Raw genomic sequence first — 24,327 nt, 5'->3', positions numbered from 1 at the left:
GGGGAGAGGAGATAGAGTCAGAAGAAGCAGGCAATGGGGCAGAAAAGGCTCCTCTTCCCTGGGATGTGTGTGTGTGTGTGTGTGCGCGCGCCTTCTGAGCAGCCAGAGGATGTGTCAGCAGCAGATCTTCAAAGCACACAGCTTCCCTTAAAGAACTGTAGTTCACCTTGCACAGAGCTGCAATTTCCAGCAAACTACACTTCCCAGGATTCTTCAGGGGGAGTCGTGTGCTTTGAATGCCTGGTGTGGATGTGGCCCGGGTCGGTGCCTTGGCACCCATCGCGGACTCACTGGTTTGGTCAGAGTCCCGTCCCCCCCTTGTTGAGTTGGGGCCTCGTCGCTTCTGCTTCTCCCCTGGGAGCACCACGTTGGCCCCCGAAGCTGCTTGGGTGTGGGGTGGACTGTGGGGTGGAGCGGGTGGGTCTCGGGGCTCCTCTCCCCTCTGCTATCTCTTGTGCCCTTGTGTCTGCCTCTCTCCTGGGCCAGATCCACCCCCTGCTCCTTCGAGAACGCCAGCGGGATCCCGCTCGGAACAAGCTCCTGCGCCGGACCGTCAGCGTCCCTGTGGAAGGGAGACCCCACCCAGAGCACGGTAGGGGACCCCCAGGGGGTGGGCCGTGCACTTTGAGGTTACCTTTTTGCCCCTGCTTTTCCTCTCAGCTGCAAGGAGGGGGTTCTGGGTTCCACGCGGAGGAGCACAGCCTCTGGGCAGAGGAGACTGGCAGGAAAAGAGCAAGCCCACCCAGAGCACCTTGAGGGCAGGATCCACCCCATGTCTAGCAGGGTGGCACTTGCGTGTGGGGCTGCCCTCCCCCCGGAGGAGGAATATGGTACCAAAGCTGTTGGTCTGTCTCTGAGATCCACAGGCGACGCTGCCACCCTCCCCTCAGCCAAAATCTCCTTCCTCCAGGGACATGAGAGCACACGGAGCATGTCAAAAGTGCTGGGGGGGTTGTGCTTACAAACCCATAGAAGCCCCTCCAGCACCACCAGGGCCCTCACCAAAGCAGCGTGCTGTGCTCAGGCCACTGGGACCCCCCCATCTCAATCCATGCAGGTCTCCCCCCCCCCCAGGGAAATTCAACCTCCTCACCTAGCTATGTTGGAAACCCAAAGTCAGGACAAACTCCCTGCGTGGGGGGCGGGGGAAGCAGGGCACCCCCCCACGGCGGTGCATCCCAGGGGACTTGGTGGTGAAAGTGCTCCCAGCACAGGGGGTTGATCCAAGTGATCCACTGTGTGCAGTGGCTTTGATAAAGGCAAATTCCATGCTAGCGATCATTAGGAAAGGAGCTGAAAATAAAACTACAGATGCCGTAATACAAATCTGTGGTGTGACTGCATGCGGAGCCCTGTGTCCTGTTCTGGTCACCTCGCCTCTTAAAGGATGGAAGAGTTTGAGGAAAGGGCCACTAAGTGATCCAGGCAAGGGAGCGAAGAAAGGTTGCAGCAGCTGGGACTTTTCAGCTTCGAGAACAGGCGAGGAGGAGACAGGATAGAAGTTGATAGGATTATTCATGGCCTGGGGACAACTGGTCGGCCACTGTGAGAAGAGGGTGCTGAACTAGGTGGCCTGATCCAGCGGGCTTTTCCTGCGTTTTCACGCCAGGCAGTGCCCCAGGCCTCTCTGCAGGGCTGTTGAGAATGTGGGGGATCTTCAATCAGTTCTGTCCCTCAAATCCTCCTCCCAAAGCTCCCCTGGGTAGGAAAGGGAGGAGCAGAAATTCCCATATAGTGACTGAAATGGTGTGGCCTGAATGGGGCCTGAGCTGGCAGAGGCTGGCCAGGGGGCTCAGGGCCAAGAGGATGTGTCCCTTTCACACGGGAGCCCCCCTCCCATGGCTCTTGGGGGGTCATTGGGGAAAGGGAGGGAGCTTCTCTTTCCCCGACCAATCTCCTCCTTAACAAACCTGTACCCTAATAATTCCTCTAATCCAGACCAATTTGGGGTGGGGGGTGTTCACAGGCGCCTGCCTCGTTTTCCCTTCTACGTAGAGTTGCCATATGTCCTGAAAATCCCAGACACGTCCTCTTTTGGGGGACCAACATGCCTGACTGGGGAGAATTTTATATTTTAAAGGAAATGTCTGGGGGTTTTTTTGGGGGGGGGGTATTTATTTATTTCTTTATTAGGCTCCGGCTGGCAGCGGTTTGGGCTGTCCTCTTTTTTGCTCTTCAGGATAGGTCAGCCTTCTTCTGCGGTGATGTCTGCCCAGTCACTGTTCCTTAGGCGACTCTCCTTCCCTTCCCCATGTCCACCCCCTGCATGGGTCGCCATGGGGTGAAAGTCCCCCTCAGCTACCCCATGGAGATTTCACTTGGGCTCCCCACACAAGTGCCACCATGGGGTGAGAGGGGGCAGTAGATAAGGGAGTTGGGGTGCCCCAGATTAGCTGAGGACACCCAGTTGTTCAGGGTGTGGGAGACAAAGAAGGGATTTTGAGGCGCCCCAACATGATCTCTCCAACGTGGATGGGTGGGTGGCACTGGCATTGTGGTGGGGTGCAGGGAGAGGGGTTGCGTGGGGGCCCGGAGGTGGTGGAAGTGGGCCCATAAGGACATCTTTGGGCATATAGGCAGCACAAGGAAGACAAGGGTCTCCTGAACAAAGCGCTGGTCCCTGAGCAGCCGCAGCCAGGGCTTCTGGTCAAAGGGCATGATAGGACCTGTGGGCAGAGTGTCTGTTCTGCATGCAGAAAGTCCCGGGTTCAATGCCACGTGGCATTTATAGGGGCAGACAAACCCATAGCCTGGCTTGGTGGGGAGACAGCTGCTCTGCGGTGCCGATTGTGCCCCCTCCCTGGAATCCTAGAGAAAGCCAGCAGGCAGGGCAGGCTGGAGTGAGCTAGGTGGACTGATTCAGGATGCGTTCCTCGTCTCGCCCTTCAAGCCCCCATCCCAAAGGGACCCCAAGTATTCCCTGGCCCCACGGCAAGGGCTCAGGGTGAGCTGCAATGTGTCCTCATCCCATGGCCGCTTGGTGGCTTGCGTGGATGGACTGGGGTTTGGATCTGGTCTCTGGAGAGGCAAAATAACCAAGGCCACGGAGGAGGAGGAGGAGAGGAAGCAGCAGCCGCCCTGCTGAAGCAGCACCAGCATGGCTTCTGCAAGGGCCACTCCCATCTCACAAACCTGTTAGAGATATTTGAGGGTGTCAATAGCTTAATAATAATAATAATAATAATAATATATTTATATCCCACCCTCCCCAACCAAAGCCGGGCTCAGAGCGGCTAACAACAATAAAAGTAACACAGCATTCTAAAATCAATTTTTTAAAAAACCAATTCACTTCTATAGACAGGGGATTTGGATGATGGGGACCTTGGACTTCCAAACAGCTTTGGACAGAGTGATGTATGGGGGGGGAGATCTTAACTTCACATACACACTCCTGGGGTCTGAACGGGAGGTGACAGCCCAGGAGCGAGACCTTGGGGTCATAGCAGGGACCTCTATGATCATTAGAATAGGGATCGAAGATATAACTGCCACTCTTACCATTCCAGTATTCAAATTGATGGTGCAGCTGCATGTGGAGCCCTGTGTCCTGTTCTGGTTGCCTCAGCTCAGAAAGGATATTGCAGAGTTGGAAAAGGTTCAGGAAAGTGACCCAGGGACGGAGCAGTCTTCTGTGAAGAAAGGGACTTTTAGGGTAGAAAAAAGGCAAGTGAGAAGTGAGGTGGTTGGGTGTTTGTGAAGTTAGTGGGTCCTGCTTCTTCCGTCTGGGACACCTGGTCGCCCACTGTGAGGAGAGCAGGGTGCTGGGCCAGGTGGGTCCCCTTGGTTTGAGGACTGGGACATTTACAGGGAAACCAAAATGCTTGCTGACAAAGCCATTGTACTGCCAACCATACTGTACGCTTGTGAAACACGGACCACTTATAAACGCCACCTCCAACTCCTTGAAAGATTCCATCAATGGTGTCTCCGGAAAATTTTCCACATCACTTGGGAAGACAGGCGAACTAATACCAGTGTACTGGAAGAAGCAAATATCACCAGTGTGGAAGCAATAATTCTTCAACTTAATTGGACTGGTCATGTTGTGCGGATGCCTGATTATTGTCTTCCAAAGCAACTACTCTATTTCGAACTTAAAAATGGGAAGAGTAATGCTGGTGGTCAACAAAAGAGGTTTAAAGACTGTCTCAAGGCAAATCTTTAAAAATGTAGTATAAACACCAACAATTGGGAAACACTAGCCTAAGACGAAAGGGAGAGACGTGCTAAGAGGAAGGCACGCTCGGCAAACCCTCACCGGGTTCAACTCCTTCCTGGGATCCAATGTCCCCACTGTGGAAGGACGTGTGGATCCAGAATTGGCCTCCACGTCACTTACGGACTCACTGCTAAGACCCTGTTCACGGAAGACAATCTTCCTCGGCTACGAGGGATCACCAAAGCAGCAGTAGCAGCATTTGGTTTGTTCAGAAAAGGGAAGGGGAAGCGCCAGAAGCCTTTTTCTGGGTGAATCCCCACCCAAAGGAGCCGCCTCATATCGCTGGGGCCACCCATGGGTGCTCTTTCTTCCTGGGGAAGCTGACGGAGGCCCCACGCCTAGGAAGAGTGGGAGAGTGTGTTGGGGGTCCCTGGCTGGGCTTCAGCTGCAGCCCCCGCCCTCGTGACCCACTGCCTGCAGCTTCTCCGCTATTCACTCCAGAGCCCCCCACCCGCATCCCATCCCATAATAGTGAGTTCCATTGAAAGGTAACGGCTCCTGGGCGCTTGACAACTGTTGCTATAGGAACCCTCTCTCCCTCTGGCTGCCTTCCCAGGCAGTCCTATTCAGAGCTGGGCCTCGTGGGTGTTGCTGCTCCGTGGGGCTGCGAGGGACCCAGGAGTCCTGGCTCAAACAGGGAGGGCGGGAGCATTGAGCCCCGCACTCTGCAGTGGAGGGAGGGCTTTGTTCCAGGCCCCCCAGCAGAGGACAGGGGTCCTGCTTCTTCCCCCAGGTCCCCTGTCCTGGCTGCCCATGGGCTCCCTCTCTGGGGATGGGGGTCTTTGGGCTCTGGCCTGGGCCCTCCTTGCCTACGGGGCTTGTGGGGAGGGGGCAGCGTGTGTGCCCTTCGCTCCCCTCCCTCTTCATCCTCCCTTCCCCCCTTTCCGGCTCCAGGTTTAAAAAAAGATTTTTGTCTCCCTGAGAAGTTGGCTTAAAAGGTTTCCATGGAAACTCCAAGAAGAGATGAAGGGGAGAGGCAGCCGGAGACAGGCGGAATCCGGGGACATGCCCCCCCCCAACACACACACGCGCACACGCGACGCCCCCTCTTTGCCGCGGGCCTCCGGCGCCCCCTGCTGGCCCGCTGCCAAACTCCAGCGGCGCCCGCGCGACCCCGCTCCCCCCCCCAGCGCTGACCCCGAGTGACCCTGCTCGGGCCGAGGGGCCCTGGCGCAGCGGGGGGGGGGAGGGACCCCCGGACCCAGAGATGGGGGGGGGGAGACGCGCAGAGTCCAGGCTTGGGGGTTTCTGCTCCGGGGCGCCCGCTTTCGTGGCCCCAAGGAAGGGAGCAAGGGGGGGTCTGCAGACGGGGCCTTTTCCGGGGGGGGGCGGCGCGCAGGGCGTTTAGGCTTCCCCGCCTGGTGCTCGGGAGTGCCGGGCGCCCGCGGCCCCGCTGGCCGGGGTCCCGGGCCCCTCCGCCGCCGCCCGTGCCCGTCCCTTCCCGGCTCTCCCGCGAGCGGCTGCTGACAGGCGAGCCCGTCTCCTAGCAACGGCTCGGCATGCTGCGGGGAGCGAGCGGGCGAGGAGCGGGCGAGGCGGCGGCGGGCACCGAGCGGGGCGCGGAGCAGGCAGGCAGGCAGGCAGGCAGGCGCAGGAGCGGGCCAGCTGCGCCGCCGCCGCCGCCGCCGGGCCGGCGGGAGCCAGGGGGACCTGGGCCCGGCGGGCTGGCTGGGGGCGCTGGTCCGGCCGCATGGCCAGCTAGGCTGGGGCCCGGCGGCCCCCCGATGGGCCGCGCCCGGGGGCCGGAGGAGGAGGAGGAGACGGAGCCCTAGCGGCCCGGAGGCCCCTCTGGCGCGCAGGTAAGGGCCGGAGGCTCCGCCGCGGGGGGAGGCATGGGGGGGGAGCAGCGCGCCCCCGCGCCTCTGCCCCAACGAGGAGGGCGGCGGGCGGGCAAGCGCGCCCCCGGCGAGGGCATGCGAGGTTGCGCCGGGGCGCTTGGCTGACGGAGGCCGATCCTCCGGAACCTTGCACCGGGGAGAGGAGATGGGGCTCCGCCTGCGCTGGCTCGCCTCTCCCGCTTCCCGGGAAGGGGGTCGCTGCTTGCCTGCGTCGTGCGTGCGTGACGGGGGAGGGGCGGACAGGGAGCCCCCCCCCGGCCCCCGGCAGGCTGCTGCCCCCGCTTCTGGAGCGCCGCGCCCCCTGACCCTTCTGGAGGACCTCGGGGGAGCCCAGGGGCAGGGGTGGCAGCTGGGTCCGTTGCCCAAGGGGAGCTGGCAAGGCCTGAGAGCAGCAGCAGCAGCAGCAGCAGCTCCCCCCGTCCTCTCCCCGCCAGGCAGAAGCTGCATGGCTCCTGGGGAGCCTCAGCGGCAAGAGCACCTCTGAGCATGCCTTCCCGGCCCCATGGCAGCCTGCACAAGACCGGGGCGCAGGTGTGCTGAGGGGGCAGCAGCTGAGCATCTCCCCCCCCCATGGGCAGGTGCCACAAACCTGTCCATCTGGCTCCGCACAGGCTCACCTGGAAGCTGCTGCAGACCAAAGACCCCCCCCCTTGCGGGCAGGGTTCCCGTGGCTTCCCCTCCTTTCCCTCATGCTGCCTTTTAGCCACTGCAAGAGCCACATGGTGGGGGGGGGCTGGCACCCCATGGCAGGAAGGGGCACCCATAGGAGACCTGCAGGTGGGGCCTGGGGTGGGCTTTGCTTAGAGGGAACCCATCGATGGTTTTTGAAATGTGTGTGTTGGGGTAGAGGAGGAGATCTTGCCTCAAAAGACCCCCCCTCCTGCCGTTGGTGATGCTCACGTGGTTCCTCCTTGGGGCTGCACACGAGGGGGGGGCAGCAGGCAGGAGAGCGGCTCTGTGGTTCCCTCTCTGGACAGCCCAGCCCAGTGAGAAGGGCTCTGACCCTCCGGCCACAGGCACCCCTCCCTCCCCCAGAAGCTGCTCTCCCTGGTCTGGCCTGGGAAGCTGAGCAGGGGAGGCCTGCTCCATCCTTCAATGGGGGGCCTTTTGGAAGACAGGGGGCCACGGGCAGCTGGGAGAGGCCTCCTGAGCTGGAGGGACCAGTGGCCTCGCTCTGCAGGAGGCAGCTGCTCCCCCCAGTTCTTTCTCAAGGTGCCTTGACCCAGATGTGGGGGGGTGGAGGGGGGCCTGTGCCCCAGAGCCTGGAGAGGGGGCCTGGGAGCACCGGCCTGGGGGTGGCAGCAAAGACAGATGGCTCACCCACGGAGGAGAAGGAGGCGCAGATCCTTCGCTCTGTGGGCTTGGGGGAGGGCAGTGGGCACAGCCCCTCCCTTGTGGGGGTTCAGGCAGCAGCCACCTTCTGCTACTGGGGCATCAGTGGGCAGGGGGGAGAGGGAAGTGTTGATGCTGGGAGGAAGGGGCCAGGGATGGCTCCCCCCCCCCGGGCCTAGTTTGGCAGCTCTGCATCAGCCACAGCCCCCCCTTCTCCCACCCCCACCCCCCGCTCAACTGCCCCAGAACAGGAGACATTCCTCTGGGAAGGCTGGCTTGGTTTGGAAAGACCTCCTTGGGGGTGGGGGGCTTTCTGCCCCATGGACGCTGCCCTTTCCTCTCCCCACCCCAGTCACAGGCTTGGCCTGGCTGGAGGGGCCTTGGCTGAGCCATGGGGCAGAGGGAAGGTGGGGGGGGGCAGGTGAGCTGCACCCTGGACTCTTCCTGCCCTGTGAACCCCTGCAGGCAGGGAGAAGCAGCCAGCCATCCCCTTCTGGGCCCAAGAGTCACCTTAGGAGGGACCCCAGGGGCCACCCCAAAAAGCCTCTGCACCTGACCTCCCTGATCAGCCCAACCACCTGCCCACCAGGCAATGCAGAGACAGAGGCTTTGGTCTTGTGGGAGGCTGGTAGCTCCAGGCGGCCTGATGGGGCTGCGTTCGGGTCCCGCGGGCTCCTGGGTGGCCGCTCTGGGAAGAGCAGGAGGCTGGTCTAGATCCAGCTGCTTTGGGGCTCTTCCTAGCTGATTGACGCCCGCTCTCGCTCACTGCGCCCCCCCCATTACTCCCGCCTGCCTGTCAAGCGCCCATCACCCCCACCCCGTCCTGTCAGCATGGCAAGCTGCTTCTGAGCAGATGTGCCTAAATTGGGGGGGGGAGGCTGCAAGATCTGGCTGCTCAGCAGATGTGCCAAAGAGGACCCCCACTTGAGTGACGGCTCACATTCCAGCAGCCCTTCTGGGCTGGGGGCTCCTTGCCCCGGCCCCCTCTCTGGGCTCCTGTGCCCTGACCCGGTCAGAGGTTTCAAGGCAGGCCTTGCGCTGAGTGACAGCTCCCTGTGAGTGACGGAGGGAGGAGCACCCCTGAGATGCGCTGCCCAGGTCCAGCTGCTGCAGCCCGAAACTGTGGAGGTTGCAGAGCTGGGAAGTTCAGGAAAAGAGCAGCCCAAAGAATGGAGGGGATGGAGGGGCTGCTCTGCGAAGGAAGGTGGCTGCCTCCTGTGGGAGGGAGTTCCAGAGGTCAAGTGTGGGCTGCATGAAGCTTCCTGCGTTCAGCTTTCTGGGATGCTCACAAGTTCTGATGCTATGAGAGAGGGAGGAAGACTTCTGCCTCTCCACTCTCTCCATACGTGTATAAACCTCTGCCGTGCTGCCTCTGACTCGCCTCTTCTCTAAACTAGAAAGTCCCTTTCTTCACTTTGGTGGTCCTTTCTGAGCCGTTTCCAACTCGGCAATAGGCGGCCAGACAGGGACACCGGGCTTCAGATGTGGCCGCCCTGTAGACTTGTAGAATGGCATCAACATTTTAGGTTTTGTGGTGATTTATGTGGAAATTGCTTAGCTTGGTTTTCTATTTTGTATGTTTCATTTATTGTTTATGAGTACTTTTGTTGCGTTGCAGTTATGTATTTTTTTACGTTATAAGCCACATGGTTTCAATTGTGGGAAAGTGACATACGTATACAATTATGTATATATGTAGGAATATTGTCAGTTTTGTTTTCAATCACTTCCCCAAAGACCCCTAGTATGGCATTTGCCTTTTTCATGGCTTCCACATAACCTCTTCACCAAGGTCCCTGCTGTGACCCCAAGGTCTCACTCCCGGGGGGCCGTCACCTCCTGTTCAGAGCCCAGGAGTGTGTATGTGAGGTTAATATTCCACCCCCCCCAACATACATCACTTTGCTCTGAATTTATCCTGAATTGCCTTTGCCATTGTACCACCCATTCCCTCCGTTTGGAGACGTCCTTTTGGAGCTCTTTGCCATCTCTTTTTGCTTTAACAACAATTTAGCGTCATCCAGAAACTTGGCCACCTCACTGCTGGCTCCTAACTCTTGGTCATTTATGAGCAAGTTCAAAAGCTCAGGTTCCGATCCTTGGGGGACCCCCGTTTCTTTCCATTTGGGAAACATCCTGCAGAGGACCCCTCCTCTCGTTCCTTGACTGCTCAGCTGACTCAGAAGTCTTTGGTGAGGAATTTGGTCCAGAGCTGTTGGAAAGTCCAAGCACACCATCAGCCAGATGGCCTCTGTCTATATGGCTGGTTTGTGAGATGGGACCTGCTCTTGCAGAAGCCATGCTGGTGCTGCTTCAGCAGGGCTTCTTCTTCTTCGGGGCTCTTGGTTACCTTCAACGCTGCTTTTCACTCGTTTTGCCTGTAATATCCCGGCATTGGCCTTCCATTGCTCCTTTCCAGTCCTCGGGTACAGAGGGCCGAGTCCTCCCTTCGGCCGCCAGGATGCCTGTTTGCTGAGGGGAGCCCTGCTGGCGTCTGGGCCCCATCTCTTTGGGCTGCCTGCCTGCCCACAGAGAGAAGAACGGGAGTTGTGTTTGTGTCCGGGGCAGGGACTTGGAAGTTGAGGAGCAAGAGAGGATAGCAGTGTCACAGGCAGAAACCCAACCGGTGCAGCATCTCTAGGGCAGCCCCATTGTGAGGGGGTAATGTTGGCAGCCCCAGGATGGGAAGGGGGAGGGCACTGCCTTCCATCAAAAAATCCCAGGCCTCTTCTGAGATGGCAGAGTGCAGCATCAGCCCAGACCCCTGGGTCCTGTGTGGGGGGGTGTCTTTGGTGGGTGCTCTCTCAAATGCAGGTGGCAAGTGTCCTTGGGGTGTGTGTGGGGAGGGGTGTAAATAGCCAGGCAGGCCTCTGTGCAGATTTTGCTGCTATTTCCAGCTCTGACGCCAATTCTTTCTGCTATTTGAGGCTCCTGTGTGTCCCCCCCAGCCCCTCCTGAGGTGGAGGAGGAGCTGCCTCCGGCGTGCTTCTCCCCCCCCCAGCTGCTCATTCACAACCACCCAGCGCCACACATGCCAGGCGGTCCCTGGAGGCAGCACACAGGAGCCTCTTTCCGCCCCCCCCAATGCTGCCCCTGTCGCCTATGGGGAGAAGAGGAAGCCCCCTTCTTCCAGGGCCAGAGCCAGGCTGGGGGAATGCGGAGGCTGGGACGGTGCCCCCCCTTTCGGCGGAGGGGGGCGCTGTCTGTGTCGTTCTGCTGTCGCCCCCCATCCCTCCAAGAAGACCCTGCAGCCCCGCCGGGTCCCCCTCCCCCTGCGGCCTCCACTCTCCTCCACTGGCTCCCAGAGGGCACCCCCCACAGCGACAAGGGGGCACCCCACCTGACGGCCGCCTCTCCTTTTGCAGAGCACCACGCTGCCCGCTCCCGTCGGAAGAGCGTTCCCGGAGGGAAGCAGTACAGCATCAACATGGACGCCCCACCCGCTCCGCCCTTCCGGCCCTCGGTGAGCAAAGGCCCCCCACCCCACCCTCTCTCTCACCCCCCCTGCCCCTGTCACGCACCTCCGGGGGTCATGCAACTGGAGGAGGAATCCTGGAATGGGAGAGTCAGAAGGGGAAGCCAAGGGCCATCTAGCCCAACCCCCTGCAGGATCCCTGGGGGCCGCCATCCAACTCCCTCCAGCGAAGGGAGGGGAGGCCACCCAATCATAGAAACGGCAGAATTGCAAGGGGCCCCTGAGGGTCATCGCGTCTGACCCATTGCAATGTGGGAATCCCCATGAAAGAATCCCTGACAGATGGCCAGGGAGGGCTGACTGGCCTGGGGGAGGGAGCCCCTCCCCGTGGGACCCTGCCCAGTTGTCCTGGGTGCCGCTCAGACCCCTGTCTGCAGAAGAGGCAAAGGGGGCAAGGCAGCAGCCAGAGCTAGGGCGGTGGGGGGAGAAAGGGGGGCCGGCACCTTGCAAGAGCCCTCCCCCAGCAAGATATGGGGTCACAGTACAGGAAGGGGGGCAGCTGTCAAGACGCAGAGCTGACCAGCTCACCCCATTGTACTCTAGGGCATGAGGGACCGGGGGCTGGCTGCTCAGCCCCAATGGGGGGACAGGCCCTTTCCCTCCCCAGGAAAGCAAAGATGGAGGTGGGGGACATGCTGAGAGGCTTCTGGCTGTGGGGCAGTTGTCAGAGGCAACTCCCTCTCTGACTCGGTCTCCCCCCGACCTTTGGGGCCCCCCAGCAGCAGGGATTCCTCAGCCGGCGCCTGAAGAGCTCCATCAAGCGCACCAAGAGCCAGCCCAAGCTGGACCGCACCAGCAGCTTCCGCCAGATGCTGCCCCGCTTCCGCAGCGCCGACCATGACAGGTGAGGGGATGACGACGGCAACGAAGAGGGCCAGGGCTCCCCCCCCGAGAGGTAGAGGCTGGGCTGCCCCTCCCAGTGAGGGGCAGGTGGGGTGCCCCGTCCCCTGCAGGTGGACGCCAGGCCCGTATCCCTCCCCCCCCAATCCTTGCCACTGGGTTGCCCTCCTCTGCTGCACACTCTCCACCCCGACCCCCAGACCCCCTGCTGCCCCCCTCCCTCCCCACGGCGGTGGCTGCGCTTGGCTGCCTCCCTGGGAGGCTCATCCCTGGGTCCCCGCATGTATTTTTAGCCTCCTCCCAGCCCCCCCCCCGCTCTGACGGCAGCCCCGACACGCTTGGGCTCTCTCTCGCTCTCCCTCCGCTTACGCCGCTTGGCTAAAAATATCCTCCTGGGGGCGGCAGCTCCGAGCAGAAATGCCACTGGGGAAGGGAGGGGGCCTCCAAGCAAGAGGAGCCAGCGCACAGGCCTCCTCTCGCACCCACTGCCCACAAGGGGAGCCCCAGGGGGGTCCTCTGAGAGGGCGGGGGGCAGCTCTGTCCTCGGACTGGAGACACGGAGCTGGTGGGGGACCCCTTTGCCCCCCAGCTGCCTCTCTCCCTCTCAGAGGCTTCCCTGGATAAGAGAGAAGGAACTGTGGGGCAGAGTGGGGGGCCGTCCCCCCATCCCGGGAACCTCCTCTTCCTCTCCCCCCCCCCGTGTCCGGGGCTGATGCTGCCCGCCTCTCCTCTGACGCTGCTCTCCATCTCTCTCTCTCTCTCTCTCTCTCTCTCTCTCTCTCTCTCTCTCTCTCTCTCTCCTCCGCCTTGACCCCGTTCCAGGCTGGGACCCCCCTGGCAGCTGCAGAAATGTCCCTCTGGGGGGCAGACGCCAGGTACCCCGCCTGAGGGTGGGCTTTGCCACCACCGGCACCTCCCTCCTGCCCCCTCACTCCCCCTCCCCACCCCGTAGGAGCAGCCTCACGTGCGCCCCTCCTTCAGGCTCCCTGGCACCCCCTGGACCCGCCTCCCTCTGCTCCCCCCGCACTCCGGACGCGGCCTCGGCACCCCCGCCTGCCCCCCCGCCCCCTTCCCGCCTGACCTGTCCCTTTGCCCCCTCGCAGGGCCCGCCTCATGCAGAGCTTCAAAGAGTCCCACTCCCACGAGTCCCTGCTCAGCCCCAGCAGCGCCGCGGAGGCCCTGGAGCTCAACCTGGACGAGGACTCCCTCATCAAGCCCGTCCACAGCAGCATCCTGGGCCAGGAGTTCTGCTTTGAGGTACGTGGGGGGAGGGGCGGGGGGGGAGGGCGGGTGCCTGGGCACGTGCAGAGCGCAGATGACCCCCTTCTGCCGCCCCCTCCAGGTCACCACGTCTTCGGGCACCAAGTGCTTTGCCTGCCGGTCGGCTGCTGAGCGGGACAAGTGGATTGAGAACCTGCAGAGGGCCGTCAAGCCCAACAAGGTAGGCCCCACACCCCCCCCCCGTTGGCCCTTGGCTGCCCCCTGGCGCCTGCCAGCCCTCGCCATTGGCTTGAGAGCGGTTGCTGAACAGCTTGGTGGGTTTCTGGATGAAACATGGGCTCTGGATCCATTCCAATCCGGCTTCCGCGCTGGTCATGGGACTGAGACGGCTCTGGTTGCCCTAACAGATGATCTTCGTAGACAGCTGGATCGAGGCGGGTTGGGGCTGCTGATTCTTCTAGATCTGTCAGCAGCTTTTGACATGGTCGATCACGAACTTCTGGACCACCGCCTTGCCAACGTGGGGATCCAGGGCACAGTTCTTCAATGGCTGCGCTTGTTTCTCTCTGGTCGGGGACAGAGGGTGGCGCTTGGGGGTGAATTGTCATTGCGCCAATCCTTGGTGTGTGGAGTACCTCAAGGTGCGATTCTCTCCCCGATGCTTTTCAACATCTTTATGCGCCCCCTCGCCCAGCTTGTCCGGAGATTTGGGCTGGGTTGCCATCATTATGCTGATGACACCCAACTCTATCTGTTGATGGATGGCCATCCTGACTCGGCCCCAGACACACTGACCAGATGTTTGGAAGCTGTGGCTGGATGGTTACGTGGGAGCTGCTTGAAGTTAAATCCTTCGAAGACAGAGGTCCAGTGGCTGGGACGGGACGATATGGGATTGGTGGGGCAACTCCCATCTCTTGCGGGGGGCGCAATTAGTGCCAGCACCGTCCGTTAAGAGTTTGGGTGTAATCTTCGATACCTCCCTCTCTATGGAGGCGCAGATTGCAGCTATAACAAAGGCAGCATTTTTCCATCTCCGCCAAGCTAAGCAGTTGGCTCCTTACCTCTCTCGCCCTGACCTACCCACTGTGATCCACGCAACGGTCACCTCCAGACTGGATTCTTGTAACTCGCTCTACGTGGGGCTGCCCTTGAGACTGACCCAGAAACTCCAGCGGGTGCAGAATGCTGCAGCGAGACTCCTTACAGGGTCTTCACTGCAAGATCACATTCACCCGGTGCTATACCAGCTGCACTGGCTCCCGGTGGAGTACAGGATCAGGTTTAAGGTGCTGGTTTTAACCTTTAAAGCCCTATACGGCCTAGGACCCTCGTACCTACGGGACCGCCTCTCCTGGTATGCCCCACGGAGAAATTTATGGTCTGCAAATAAAAACATCCTAAAGATCCCAGGCCACAGAGAAGTTAGGCTGGCCTCAACTAGAGCCAGGGCTTTTTCGGCTGTGGCTCCGACCTGGTGGAACGCTCTCTCACAAGAGACTAGGGCCCTGCGGGACTTGACATCTTTCCACAGGGCCTGCAAGACAGGCCTTTGGCCAGGGCACAGCCTGACTCCCTCCCTCGGCAATCTTCACGGAGCTCTGGCCCAGTGGTGGCTAGTGGCTTGAATTTAATTAATTTTATAATGAATGATTTTAGAGTGTTGTTTGTGCTGTACTTTTGTACTGTTTTATTGTTGTTAGCCGCCCTGAGCCCGGCTTCGGCTGGGGAGGGCGGGATATAAATAAAATTTATTATTATTTATTATTATTGGGCTAGAGGACCCCTGGGGTTCTTTCCAACTCTATGATTCTCTGGGAGCCAGAGTCAACTGGGCCGTCTTTCTCTTAAGTTTCATACATCTCTCTCTGGGCTCTTCCATACCACTGTTTTTCCAAGTGGTTTTGCCTTTGCTTTCCCCAGAAAACTTACTCTTTAGCGCTAAATCAGAATAGGCAACAAACCACGGAAAACGTGGTTACTGTTTGTTCCATTTTGTGGGGGAAAGCGGCTGGGCAAGCAGAGCTGTGGGTGAGGCATCCCTGTCTCGCTCTCACTCTGGCTCGCTCCTGCCCTGAACTGTGCCACTTATAGCAGCAGCGCCTGTCGCTTCTTGGTTAGCCTGGTAAGCTGAAGTGGCAGCTTTTTCCAGGTCAGGCCACTTTGCAACGAGGAGCCGCTCCTCCTCCTCCTCCTCTCCTGGGGTTGGAAAGGGGTCTCTTTTTTCTGGCTTTCCTCCCCATTTGCAGTTCTGTGTCCAGGCTTCAGGACAGGGATGATTTTGTTGTTGTGAACTGGGTTGCTCTGCTGGCCGCAGGTTCCTCTGGGAAGCCAAAGCGAGCAAAGGACTCTCCTTCCATGGAGGTTTACAAGCAGAGGCCGAGCGATGCTTTACAAGAAAGAAGATTCCACCCAAACATTAGGAAGAACTTCCTGACAGTAAGAGCTGTTCGACAGTGGAATTTGCTGCCAAGGAGTGTGGTGGAGTCTCCTTCTTTGGAGGTCTTTAAGCAGAGGCTTGACAACCATATGTCAGGAGTGCTCTGATGGTGTTTCCTGCTTGGCAGGGGGTTGGACTCGATGGCCCTTGTGGTCTCTTCCAACTCTAGGATTCTAGGATTGGAGAAAGCTGCCTCATTCCGAGCCTGAGCATTGGTCCCTTTGATGCAGGAGGGACTCAGTCTTTCAGAAAGGAGCCTGTATCCCGTGTCCTCCAGGAAGGCAACCAGCTTGCACTTGCTGCAGGTGTAGATTTGCACCTTCCCAGGCAGGAAGACAAACATAGCCCAGGTGTGGCAGGTCACTGCAGCAGGTCCCTCGCCCTCCCTGTCTCTTGGTCCTCTGCACACCGTGAGGCAGCACTCTGGGTCTTCCCCTCAAAACACCCCCAGAAACGCCCCCGTTTACAAGTTTTGATCACAAGGTCTCAGAAGCTGCAATATCAGCTAAGCAGAATTGCTGCTGGCTGCTAGGGCCTTCCACAAGTCACCCCCAGCTCTTTATTCTCTTCATTTGGACAAGACTTCCATTTTTTGGAGGAATCCTTTTCGCCTCCCACAGCTTCTTTGGCTTGGCTCTTTAATGGTTCTGGTTCCTCTTGGCTCTCAGATCAGGAACATGCACCTGATCTGTGGTACCTTAAGCAGCTCCCCAACATTCTGATCTGACCCTAATAATAATAATAATAATAATAATAATAATAATAATAATAATAATTTTTTATTTATATCCCACCCTCCCCAGCTGAAGCCGGGCTCAGGGCAGCTAACAACAATAAAATAGTGCAACATTCTAAAAACATTTCATTATAAAAAATTAAAATAATATTGATGGCAACCATTAAGCTAATGTTGCTTTTCAGCTTTTTTTTTCTCAGTCCCCTCTTTTTGGGGACTTTTTATATTTCAAAGTCAAATGTGGCGAGCATTGGATTTTCTTGTCCATTTAGAGCGCTGTGTTCACCATTCCCAGTGAGTTCAGGAGCACTTACATACTGTACCAGGTCCTGGGCATCCCAAGTCGCTTGCCTAGACCAAAAGGCCCCGTCCCTTGTGGCTGTTCCTCAGAGGGGAGTCAGTTCCAGCTGATTGGAGGTTTCTGGTTGCTCTTGTTTGATCCTTTTGGAGACGAGGCTACTAAAACCACACATAGTGTTGCAAGTGCAGTTAGCCCATTAGAGAGAGATCACCCCTCTCCTTGTTGGAGAAAGAGGCTTGGAAGAGACGCTCCCTCTCCCCTAGCAGACTTGGCACAATTATTCCAAGGACATTAAAACTTTGTTAGATTTGTATCTGCCACCATCCGCTTTTAAATAAGCATTCCCCACAAAACAAACTTGGGCTAGAATAAATCACGGGCAATTAGCTTTGCAAATAAATTAAGATTTTTAACCACCGAGTTTCAGAAGTTGCAGCAAGCAAGTCTCCTACTATTGGCAGTACAATAAAGAAGAAAACCTTTCCAAATGACCTAAAAAAAACTTGGTTTCCTTAGAAATAGGATCATGCAATCTTTGGGTTAGCAAAGTTGCAGGCTGTGAAAATCTCATTTTAGAGAGATTTTCTATTCACATGGTTTTTCTTGCAACTGGGAGCAGTTCCACATGGCTCCTATCTTCGAGGAAGGTGGAGGGTAAGGAAAGGAAAACCTGCTGGAAGCCTGCGAACTCCGTCCTCACTGGCAACTGAGCTCAAGGCTTATCCCTTTCATGCATCCAGGTCTGAGTCAGGAACAGTGTATTACCACAAGTCACTTAGTCCAGTATCCTGCTCTCACAGTGGCCACCCAGACACCCATCAGCGCTGCAGGAAGAAGGACTTCCTGTTAACTGTCCTGAATCTTCCAACATTCAGCTCCCTTGGCTGTCCAGGTTCAATCCCTGAGGGAGGCAGGGCTGGGAAAGGAGGACCCCTGGAGCGTCCCTGCCAGTCACTCCCAGGGGCCAGAGACCAGCGGCCTCCCCTGTCTTTTGGTCTGAAACCCCAAGGGGGATTTCTTTTCTTTTTTTAATTATTTTTATTCAATTTTTCCAATACAAAATTTATACAAATCATACATCTTTTTTATATCCATTCTCTTTTTGACTTCCCTCAACTTGACTGATACTCCTTCCCTTCTTAATTTCTTACACATTTCTAAAACCTTACTTCCAATATTTTTATAGATCAAGTCTTATTTTACTCACATTCTAACATTTCTTCTTACAGAGCTTCATTGAAGCTTACAAGCGTTATTTGATTATCACTTAATTTATGCATATACTCTGTAAACTTTTCCCAATCTTCTATAAATCTCTGATCTCGTCAGTTTCGGATCCTTCCCATCAGTCTATCAAGTTCTGCATAGTCCGTCATCTTCATTCTCCATTCTTCTAATGTAGGCAACTCCTCTTGCTTCCATTTCTGAGCCATCAATATTCTTGCCGCAGTCACTGCATATAAAATAGCTTCCTTTCTTTCTTATTTATCTCGTTCCCTGTAATACCAAGTAAGAACGCTTCTGGTTTCTTAACAAAAGTGTACTTAAACATTTTCTTCAATTCATTATATATCATTTCCCAAAAGCTTTTTACTTTCTTACACTCCCACTACATATGATAGAATGTACCCTCTTTTTCTTTACATTTCCAACATTTGTTACATCCTTTATACATCCTTGCTAACTTCACTGGTGTTACATACCATCGATACATCATTTTCATCACATTTTCTTTTATTGTTGTACATGCAGTGAATTTTAAACCTTCTTTCCATAATTTCTCCCAATCCTCCATTTGTATATTATATCCAAAATCTTTGGCCCAGTCAATCATAACCGATTTTACCTCTTCATCCTTTGTATGCCATTCTAATAATACCTTATACATTTTAGCCTATTTATTATTTCTTTCTGAAATTTCGACTCTTTATCCTCAAAGCCTCTTAATCTTAGATCTTTTTTAAAAAATTCATTTATTTGAAAATAATGCAGCCAATCATTAACATATTCCTTCACTACCTCAAACGACTTCAGCCTCCATTTACCTTCTGTTTTTGTTATTAGGTTCAGATATGTTGCCCATCCCCCCTTCATATTGATTTTTTTCACACTCGGCGCCTCTAGTGGTGACAACCAATACGGAGTTTTTGCTTCCAACAGATTTTTATACTTTCCCCAAACCTCTATCAAAGACCTTCTTATGGTGTGGTTTTTGAAACCTTTATGTACTCGCTTTTTGTCATACCATAAATAACCATGCCACCCAAATCTATTGTCAAAACCTTCTAAATCTAGCAAATCAGTGTTTTCTAATTTCATCCATTCCTTCAACCAGCAGAGGCAAGATGCTTCATAGTATAATTTCAGGTCTGGCAGGGCAAAGCCTCCTCTTTCTTTCGCATCAGTCAATAGCTTAAACTTTATTCTCGGCTTCTTACCCTGCCATATAAACCTTGAAATTTCTCTTTGCCAATTTTTAAAGATAGCTGCCCCCCTGATCACTGGGAACGGTTTGAAATAGAAATAACATCTTTGGTAGCACGTTCATTTTTATTATTGCAATTCTTCCCCAAAATGAGAATTTCATTCTTCCCCACACCTCTAATTCTTTTTTGATCTTACTCCAGGTTGGTATGTAGTTGTTCTGATACAGATCAATACTTCTGGGGGTTAACCAAACTCCTAAATATTTAACTTTCTTTACCACTTCTATTTCTAGTTGTTGCTGCACTTTGTCAATAGTTTCATGATCCATATTTTTACTAATCATTTTTGTCTTTTTCTTATTCAAAATAAATCCCGCCAATTGGCCAAACTGCTCTATTTTATTCAAAACTTCTGTTACAGTATTTGTCGAATTTTCCAGAGTTAATACCAAGTCGTCAGCAAAGGCCTTAATCTTATACAGTGGTGCCTCGCAAGACGAAATTAATTCGTTCCGCAAGTCTCTTCGTCTTGCGAGTTTTTCGTCTTGCGATGCACGGTTTTCCATAGGAATGCATTGAAAATCAATTAATGCGTTCCTATGGAAACCGCCTTCCCCCGACCTCTTCTGGCGGGCGGCATTTTAAAATCGCCCGGGACAGCGGAGGACTTCTCCGCTGTCGGGGCGATTTAAAAGCCCCTGGGAAGGCAGGAAATCCTCCCTCCGCCGCCCGGCATCGGGACGATGCCCCGAAGCCGGGCGGCGGGGGGAGGCGTTCCCGCCCCGAAGCCGGGTGGCGGGGGGAGGCTTTCCCGCCCCGAAGCCGGGCGGCGGGGGGAGGCTTTCCCGCCCCGAAGCCGGGCGGCGGGGGGAGGCTTTCCCGCCCCGCCGCCCAGCTTCGGGACATCGTTCCGATGCCGGGCGGCGGGGGGAAGCGTTCCCGCCCCGAAGCCGGGCGGCGGGGGGAGGCGTTCCCGCCTCGCCGCCCGGCATCGGGGCATCGTTCCGATGCCGGGCGGCGGAGGGAGGATTTCCCGCCCCGCCGCCCGGCATCGGGGCATCCTTCCGAAGCCCGGCGGCGGGAGGAGGTGTCCCCGCCCCGCCGCCAGGCTTCGGAGGAGGTCTGAGGACAGCGGGGAAGACGCGCTGCGCTTCCCCGCTGTCCCTGGAGATTTCCCTATGGGCTGTCGTCTTGCAAAGCAAGCCCATAGGGAAATTCGTCTTGCGAAGCGCCTCCAAAACGGAAAACCCTTTCGTCTAGCGGGTTTTTCGTCTTGCGAGGCGTTCGTCTTGCGGGGCACCACTGTATTGTTTACTTCCTATCGTTATCCCTTTTATCTGTTCATTGCCTCTTATTGCTCTTAAAAAGACTTCCAGGACCGTGATAAATAACAGTGGTGAGAGCGGGCACCCCTGTCTTGTACCTTTGGTTATTTTTATATTTTCTGTTACCACATTGTTCACTATTAATTTTGCTCTTTGGTCTCTATATATTGCCCTAATACCATTCATAAATCCTTGTCCAATACCCATCATTTCAAAGTTTTTTAACATAAATTCCCAAGAGATATTATCAAAGGCCTTTTCCGCATCCACAAATATCAACATAGCTTGTTTGTCATTCCTGGCATTCAAATACTCCAGAATATTAATTACATTCCTAATATTATCTTTCATTTGTCTGCCAGGAAGAAAACCTGCTTGATCTTCATGTATCAAACCCTTCAACACTTTTTTCATCCTATTTGCTAATATATTGGCAAACAGTTTATAATCATTATTTAGAAGTGAGATCGGCCTATAATTCTTAACTTGAGATAAATCTGAGTCTTGCTTGGGTATTAAAGTAATATATGCTTCTTTCCAAGTTTCTGGTATTTCTCTTTTTGTTAATATATCATTCATTACTTCTCTCAGTGATACAACTAGGATGTCCTTAATTTCTTTATAAAATCTTGCACTGAATCCATCCGGCCCTGGGGTCTTTCCACTTTTTAATTCTTTAATTGCATTTCTTATTTCTTCTATTTCTATCCTCTCATTTAATTTACTTTTCTCTTTCGTCGGAATCTTCTGCACCCCTTTCTCTTTTAAGTATTTTTCTATTTTCTTTAAATTATCTTTCTCCTTCTTCTTATATAATTGACTATAAAAGTCCACAAATCCTTTCCTTATTCCTTTCGGGTCTTCAATCTCTTTGTCTTCAACCACAATCTTATGTACCATATTTTGTTCTTTCCTTTTTTTAATCTGTCACGCTAGTAATTGCCCAGATTTATTTGCATATTCGAAATTCTTTTGTCTCATCCTTTTGATGTTCCATTCCACTTCCTTGTTTGGTATCATAGAGAATTGCACTTGCAATGTTTTTATATTAAGTTTAAGTTTTTTATCATTAGGTCTGTCAATAAGTTTCTTCTCATTTTCCATAATTTGTTTTAAGATTTCTTTTTTCCCTTTCTCTCTGTAATTGTTCTTAATTGTGTTCTGTTGTATAAAAAAATCTCTCATAACTGCTTTGCCAGCGTCCCAAACTATACTTGTTTTTGTTCCTTGATTCATATTGTTTATAAAATACTCCCTCATATATTTTTGCGCATTCTCTACTATTTTTTGATCATCAAAAAGGTTTTCATTTATTCTCCACCAGAAAGATTTTTCTTCAAATCCTTTTAAGGTACATTTTATTGGATTATGGTCCGAAAGCACCTTAGGTTGTATTTTGATCTTTAAAATTATTGTTGTAAGATCATTTGTTATCCATATTTGATCAATTCTTGACATTGATTGATTTTCTTCTGATTGATAGGTAAACTGTTTTTCCAATGGGTGTTTCAATCTCCAAATATCAATTAAATTGCAATTCTCTACCATCAAAAAGAAAGTCTTTGGTAATTTCCCTTCTTTTGATTTTCCTGTTGCTCTTAATCTGTCCATCTCCATTGAAACCACTGCATTCATATCACCCATTATTATAATCTTTTGATCAATGTATTCAAATAGTTTCTCTTCTAGGTCTCTAAAAAAGTCCATTTTGTTTTCATTAGGCGCATACACTCTGACAATTATTATCCTTTCACCTTGCCATTTGACTTGTACTGCCACAATTCTGCCTTCTTCATCTTTAAAAATCTGATGAGCTTCTATTTTATTTTTTATATATAAAACCACTCCTCTTTCTTTAGTTTTGTCCGATGAGATAAATTCATTCCCTAGTTTTTTATTTACCAAAATTTTTCTATGTCTCCTCATCACATGAGTCTCTTGTAAACAAATAATGTCCAAGTTTTGTTTTTTCAAATATTGTTGATTTTTATTCGGGGGTGTTGTTTTTTTTTTGCTCCTTTATCCCATTGACATTTCAGCGCCATGATGTCTTGTGAATAATTTTTAATGATAGTCTTTAATTTATTTTCCCCTCTTCTTCCTCTTCCTCCGCCTTCTCCTCCTCTGAATCTTGTGAGTCCTCTCCTTCAGCTCCTGCCCCCATTGGTGCAGTTTCCTCACTTCCCAATTCTTTGTGCCTTCTCAAAAATTTGTCCAATTCATCCGGTTTTGTTATTCTATGTCTTTTCCCTTTGTAGGCAAACGATAGTCCTTCTGGGAACTCCCATCTAAATTCAAAATTGTTTTTCCTGAGAGCTTGCACTAACTGTTGGTATTGGTTGTGTTTTTTCAACAAGCGAAGTGGTACATCTTTAAAGATGATTATGTTATTCCCGCCAATATTCAATCTTCTCTCCCTATTTTCCCACCAATATTCAATCTTCTCTCCCTATTTTTTTGCAAAATTAAGTTTCTCATTTCTCTATCTTTAAATATTACCAAACAATCTCCTGGGAATTTCTTCGCTTTTTTTTTGTTCTTACTTTAATTCTAAAAGCATTATGTACCGTCTTTGCCACATCTTCTTCTTGCATCTCCATCCAAATAGCAATTTCCTTAATCAGTTTTTCCTTTATTTCTTCTCCTTGTGTTTCTGGGACCAATCTGAATCTCAGATTAGTCTCCGTCTGTCTCAGTTCATTCATTGCAATAGCATCCCACAGTTCTTGAGTTTTGTTAACTTCTAACACCTCTGCTTTAATTTTTTCCTCCCCCTTCTTCAGTTCTTTAATCTCCGTTTTATTCTTTTTAGCCCCCTCTTCCAGATTTTGTGTCCTTTTTGTCATATCTTTCATCTGGCCCTTAATTTCATTAATAGTTTCATCTATTTTTTCCACCATCACATCTATTTTTTTATCCACTTGTTCCAATTTTGTCTCAATATTCTTCTCACTTTTATGTATTTCTGATTTAAGCTCAGATTTAACTTCAGTAAACATCTTTATTAAATCTCCTTTAAGATCAAATTCTTACCTAGAACCTTTCCTTTCTGCTGGTGTGCCTTCTCCTTTCTTTTGTGTATGCGCCATTTCAAAACTAAGAAAAATTTAAATTGTACCACTAGATTTATCCACCAGGGGGAATTAATCAAATAGTCACTAATTACAGTGGTGCCCCGCAAGACGAACGCCTTGCAAGACGGAAAACCCACTAGACGAAAGGGTTTTCCATTTTGGAGGCGCTTCGCAAAATGAATTTCCCTATGGGATGCTTCGCAAGACGAAAATGTCTTGCGAGTTCCTTCGGGGTTTTTTCCTTCCCCCCCCCCTTTTCCTAAGCTGCTAAGCCGCTTATCAGCTGATCGCTAAAAGCCGCTAAACCGCTAATAGCGCTAATCCGCTAAGCTGTCAATGGGCTTGCTTCGCAAGACGAAAAAACCGCTATACGAAGAGCCTCACGGAACGAATTAATTTTGTCTTGTGAGGCACCACTGTATATGATTTGATGTCTATAACAATGAAAATCCACCAGGGGGCGCTCAAAACCTATCCAACCAAGTTAATTATAACACTTTAAAGAGAAACAAAACATAAAATTTGTATATTTAAGTTCTTCTTTTTCCCCCGCCTCTTGGATGGCCAAATCCAATATTTGGTATATTTGTAGTTATGTCCCACTTCACCAATATATTTGTAAGCCACTTCCGACTATGAAACAAAAACAAAAAATCCAAATTTAAAAATTGTAATCTTCAAGACCCTCAGATCTCCAACCCTCAGTTAGCCCCAAGTTCCCCTCTCAATAACAAAGGTTATAAGTTCCCAAAAAGAAAAATATAATCCCCACAGCTTGTTGCAGGGAAAGATGGTAATCACAAGGAAGAAAAGAGAAAAAGCAAAAGCAAAACAAATTCCGATGTTCAAAGGTCTCTTAAAATGGCGGTTCTTTGTTCCCTTTAGCAGAGGGAATAAAGAGGGGCAGTCTTTCTTTCTCCCTCCATCAAAGTTAAAATAGAAAGTGCTTTTACTGTGCTCAAATCAACTGTAATCCACAGTCCGACCAAATCAAACACAAAAATAGCTCTTCTCTTCTTTGTCAATGTCCTTTCAAAGGTGAAGATGAAAATTATAAGTTAAAAATGGAGCTTCGAAACTCATTGCGCAGTTCTTTT

General features: G+C 52.8%; 1 protein-coding gene across 8 annotated transcripts in view; it reads left to right on the top strand.

The window, feature by feature from the left end:
- SYNGAP1 (synaptic Ras GTPase activating protein 1) overlaps nt 1-24,327 on the top strand; it is a 57,684-nt gene that overhangs the window by 13,203 nt on the left and 20,154 nt on the right. For 4 of the 8 annotated variants that reach the window (XR_014165822.1, XM_081901370.1, XM_081901367.1 and 1 more), the window contains exons 3-7: nt 487-592; nt 10,758-10,855; nt 11,587-11,711; nt 12,811-12,964; nt 13,050-13,148. Coding sequence is in view for 7 of the 8 variants with exons in the window: in XM_081901370.1 (XP_081757496.1) it covers nt 487-592; nt 10,758-10,855; nt 11,587-11,711; nt 12,811-12,964; nt 13,050-13,148 (582 nt within the window). In the remaining variant the exon portion in view is untranslated. Of the gene's footprint in view, nt 1-486; nt 593-5,891; nt 6,022-10,757; nt 10,856-11,586; nt 11,712-12,810; nt 12,965-13,049; nt 13,149-24,327 lie in introns of those variants that run through there. The other 4 variants (XM_081901368.1, XM_081901373.1, XM_081901372.1 and 1 more) reach the window with 3 other exon arrangements.

This window comes from Podarcis melisellensis, assembly GCF_964234715.1.
Source record: "Podarcis melisellensis genome assembly, chromosome: 2".
NCBI lineage: Eukaryota > Metazoa > Chordata > Lepidosauria > Squamata > Lacertidae > Podarcis > Podarcis melisellensis.
Note: the sequence above shows the minus strand (reverse complement) of the source record. Positions and strands in the feature narration are given on the sequence as shown.